Genomic DNA, 5134 nt, shown 5'->3' on the forward strand with positions numbered 1-5134 from the left:
CTATCCGTGGACCACATCTTACGCACCTGTCCAGCTTTAGAGAGTATTAGGCATAAACACTTTATTTCTGCTCAATATCAAACACTGTTAAAAACACCATCTTTTGAAAATATTACATGTTTTTATAATTTTCTAGTGGAATGTAACATACATAATATGATATAATATAGATTTGTTATAATATCGGAGTCGATGGCCAAAGCTGCTCGCACGCCTCCTTATCATTAGGTTTAATAGCCTGTATATTTTTCCTAATAAATGTAATAATAATAATATTTTTAATTCAATTATCTTAAAGCTTTATTATAGCCCTGACAGACGACAGCGCTAATTTGCATTAGCCATTATCCGAATTTATTTTTAACTTTAATTATAAATTTGAAAAAATTAAATTTAAATTATTGGAAACAATATGAAGTTAATCGTTTATTTTTAAAAATTTTTTCTATTATTTGAAATTCTAATAAAAACAAAACTTTGTACGTATTCCACTTGACACTTTGAGGAGAAATGATGAAATGAGCGAAATCAGCTCTAACACCATGCCTAATCCTGACTTTACACGAATTCGATCCGATCTTATTTGTTAGATGTAATATTATAACAATTGTGCTAAATAAACTCACAATTAAATATTAAATATACATTTATACAGATTTTTTGGAACAGATTACAAATTCAATGATAATATCGTCCACTGTAACACGCATTAATACATATACAAAAATTAAATTTATTTACCTGGAACTTTGTATTTATGTTCTGTTTTGTTATGTTGAGAAAAAATGGAATATTTTTGAGCATTTATTAATGAAAGAAATTATTAAATATTTCAATCCAGAATTTTTTCATATCCAATTCCATGGTTTATTAAAGCTCCTAAACTGAAGCTACCGAAAATATAAAATATAAGCTTATTCCTTTTTGGATTTCTTTGAATGTCCTGCCTTTTGCTTTCCTTTAGCTGAACGTACTAATTTACTTAAAAGCTTACAAGAAAATTTCAGCAACTTCCACAGCAAATAAAGTGTTATCAATATAGCTAATAAAACGTCCAAGCTATTCGACTGTATAAAATTCAAATGAATCAGTGGACTTTGCATGTGTGCAGCTCCATGATGACGTATAACATATTCAACCCAAAAATTAACAGTTTCTCTAGCAGTCAATGGACGATTTCGATATAATTCTGAAAATCGATACACATTATTTCGATATATTGAGTTATGAAGCACTTCAAATATGGCGTCTCTGAATTCATTTTCTTTCAAATTTAAAATGTCTACTTGTACGCCAAAACCGGAAGACACTATTTTAGCAGCATTCGCGGGTTGTTCAGCAAATATTGGCATTGCAATCATAGGCACACTGTGATAAGTCGCTTCCACCATTCCACCCTTTCCGGCATGTGTGATGAAAAGCTTAAGGTTAGGATGGGCGAGTATATCATCTTGTGGTAACCATTTTTGGTAGAGTATATTTGAGGCATTGCCAGGGGTATTTTCCAAATTTTCCCACTTCCAAACCACATTTTGTTCCAACGAGGAGAGTACTTTGTAAATTATACTAACAGTCTCTGGTTGCATGCTGGAACTTTTCATGTTTGAACCCAAACTAAAGAGTATTGCTCCATTTGTTTTGGAGGCATTCAAAAAGTGATCAATAATCTGAAAAAAAAAATAATGAGCTGTTAATAAAAAGGAAATTTCTTATCAGCTCCATTTGGTTTAAATAAACTTAGAAAATAAACTGTGACAAAATCGTTAAATATGTGGGAAGTAAATAAAGTTTCGGAAAATCGAGTGCAATCGAACAAAGATATTTACATAATTCGAGAATTAAAAGTGTATCAAATACTTTCAGTTGTTTTCAAAACTTAAGTAAACCCGAGCGATTTGCGCAGCCCCAACATTTTCTATTCGACGAAATCGAAATCAAAGAATTCCAATCATATATTACATCTTATTCTTACTCATTCGTCAAATACTCACTTAGTTGCGTTACTTAATTATACTTGTGTCATTTTAATTAACTTAAATAAGATGTATATGTGATACCAAACAACTTAATAATGGCTTAATTTAATATATTGGGAACATAAGAAAAACGCCAACCAAATAATCGTAACTCATTAAACTGGATTTATGAGGTTTAGAGGAGAGGTTGACCAGTTTCAATAATATTCAAGGCAAACAATATTATTTTTAATAAATATCTAAAATATCGATATTTTCAATAAAAAGTCAACCATTCTTTTGAATTTGAAGCTTCATACATATTTTGATGAATTGTATAGTATATGTATATTCGATACAATTTCGTCAGTTTCCCTTCACKGTTTTTTCTGTCAGAAAGCGTTATGCACTGATAATTTGTAAGCTATATATGCATGATTTTGTAAAAATTGGTAATATAATCCCAATACATGTTTTGGGTGGGATATATAATTAAAATGAACGTTTGGTCCTAATTGCACTTGAGCTGAAAATCGCGGAGAACCAGTAAAATACACACTGTGATAGTTTCATCGTTCTCGATATGCATGCACTCTCATAAAATAAAACAAACGTTGAGTGCTGAAAGCTTGTTTATTATCTTAGATACGTTTAAATGTGTAGTAGGGAAACTGTAGGAGATGATGCCAGTGGCTCAGTGAGAATTCACTTGTAAAGCGGTCAATAAATTATCGTTATATCACCTGCTGGATTACATTTAAAAATTAAAAAAGTGGTAAAATCATCATTGTTGGGTTGAAAAACATAAAGTCCATCACAAAATTATCCAGCAAAAAGTTAGACATTTATTCTGTTTGTTTTTATTAACCACCAAAACGGAATGTAAATTTAATATTTTCATTGTTACATATGTTTAGAAATATACACTTTTTTAAAAAGAAATGAAATATATTTGCAAAATTCTGTTCTCAATGTATTCTAATTAGATCATTTTAAAATCGGGGTATTCAAATATACTTCTACATACATATATTAAACGTATAGAAAAGTTTCTAGTTGTGAATATAAATCTGAAAAATTAAATGCAAATTTGCMACCAGTAACAATATGAATTCAAAATAGTAAGTACTTATGGTTATAAAGTATGTATACTTTAATTAAATTATTGCATCACTTTGCTGTGAGTAGAGAGTAATAAAGATTCGATAAAAGTCGAGTCGAGTACTGATTAGTGYACAAGTAAGAGATCCACAAGTTTAAAATAAATTAAGTTAAAAAAATTCCTTACTTGAATGAGTTAACATGTGCATACAATTTGATCAAAATTAAACTGAACTAATGAACGGATATCTACATTCAAAAGAACCACCACCACTTTGCATTAACTGTAATGATACCCTAACCATGCCTAATAAACGGCTACAAATACACATCGCAAATTGCTGATTTGCATACCGTTATTGCAACACTGGACTACGAAAATATAAACAAACATCTACCTCCTATACTATTACAATTAACTTAGAGTTGAAATGTAAATATGTATAAGTAAATTAATATGCACCTATACAAAATGGGACGAAGGCGTAAGCAGCCAAGTCTTTGTTTTTTTCTAGTATGTCTGTAAATTTATTTAGAGGTCATATTAAAATAAATAAATAAATTATTTTCCCACCTTAGGTAAAGGCGTTGCCTTCTCCTTTATTTGTATGCCACCGATTTCTACCATACCAGGTACCATCGGCCGTATGGGCCCCTCACTGAAATGGCTGTTACAAAATATTAAGGATACGTTCTCTTTCATCTCTGAATATGTACGTAGTGCCGCATCGTCGGCTGCTAACTCTCTATTATATAATTGAAATTAATTATGTAATTATAAACTAAACAATTTACATTGCATATTATTTCTATAAATAATTCATTGGACTCACTTGTAATATGCCGCAAATGAAATATCCATGATATTGGTAGCTAAACGCAACAAACCACTCGATACAAAATTTAGCAGACGTGATCCAAAACTCATAATTTCACCGTTTTTATGAGGAGTAAATACAGACGGAACATACGATACTTCATTCGGTACTCCAACAAAATGATTTACCATCTCCATCGGTTGGCCAGTCCAACTGAGTATCATAGGGCAATTCAATTTGGCCGGAACGATGAATTGGAAGTTATTCATAAAATATCCCATTATAACCAAATCATATTTGTTGTTATAGATTTGTTGAAATTTTTCATTCTTAACAATATCCAATTGCAATGTGATCATAACATTGTCAGCTCTCAAGAATTTCATCACCATAACAATGGGGTTTTGCCTTTTTACTCCCAAGTCGGATAATTCCTCATTCATTTCCTTTTGACGCGCTTCCGACGGCTCAATAATGATGTTGTGTATTTTGGGATGATAGACTTTCGGTTTTAAACTTGAGACMACTGTTATGTTGTGACCACGTTCAGCCAGTGTTTTCATAATTGACATATGTACAATTAAATGTGAGGGACTCGGACTGAGAAATACACCAAGAATATTAGCGGTGGAAACTGGTTGCACTGATATCGATATGGCTATTATCGCTGCTATCATGAAAGCGATCATGCCGCGATCGTCCGACCAACACCTCATTCTCTTTTGATTTCGTTAAACGAACTGAAACAAACTGAGCGATTAAACAACGTTTTATTCTATGTAATCGTCGAAATGATATAGAGGCGCTAGACTTCAACAAATTTGTGAGTGCAATGATAACAGAAATTGTTATTGTAATTGGTTTGTAGAAGTAGGCGGTATATACATTAATACTTCTACCAACTACAATTTTCTTAGTAAATATGTATGTTGTATTTGCGCATCCATTATCAATTAAGTTAATAAAGTGCAATTACACAATAATGAATAAAATTGGTAATTCATTATATACTATAACCATGATTACCGTTTAGATAACGTATATCAGTAGTACATATACAAATATCTAAGACTGCGACGCACTAAATCGTACAAAACCATATTTGTGAATTACTTTTTTGTGAAATTATTTAATAATTTTTATCGTAGCTTTATGATGACAGCTTCTAAAGCCAAATGAGGACTTCGAACGCTGTCCATTCCGACATAGGAATGTGTAGAAAAAGAATRAGAAAAGGAACCGACAAAGCACTTTCAAAAA

General features: G+C 31.3%; 1 protein-coding gene across 1 annotated transcript; it reads right to left on the minus strand.

The window, feature by feature from the left end:
- Positions 1–791: 791 nt before the first annotated feature.
- On the minus strand, positions 792–4624 carry LOC108965934 (UDP-glucuronosyltransferase 1-6-like). Its single transcript, XM_018928612.1, has 3 exons — positions 3890–4624; positions 3631–3802; positions 792–1667 (listed from the first exon to the last, which is right to left on the minus strand). Exons 1-3 carry the CDS (start codon positions 4588–4590, stop codon positions 915–917), a joined length of 1626 nt encoding a protein of 541 aa, XP_018784157.1. The 5' UTR covers positions 4591–4624; the 3' UTR covers positions 792–914.
- Positions 4625–5134: the final 510 nt, after the last annotated feature.

This window comes from Bactrocera latifrons, unplaced genomic scaffold (genome assembly GCF_001853355.1).
Source record: "Bactrocera latifrons isolate USDA-ARS-PBARC rearing strain unplaced genomic scaffold, ASM185335v1 scaffold_1505, whole genome shotgun sequence".
Lineage (NCBI taxonomy): Eukaryota > Metazoa > Arthropoda > Insecta > Diptera > Tephritidae > Bactrocera > Bactrocera latifrons.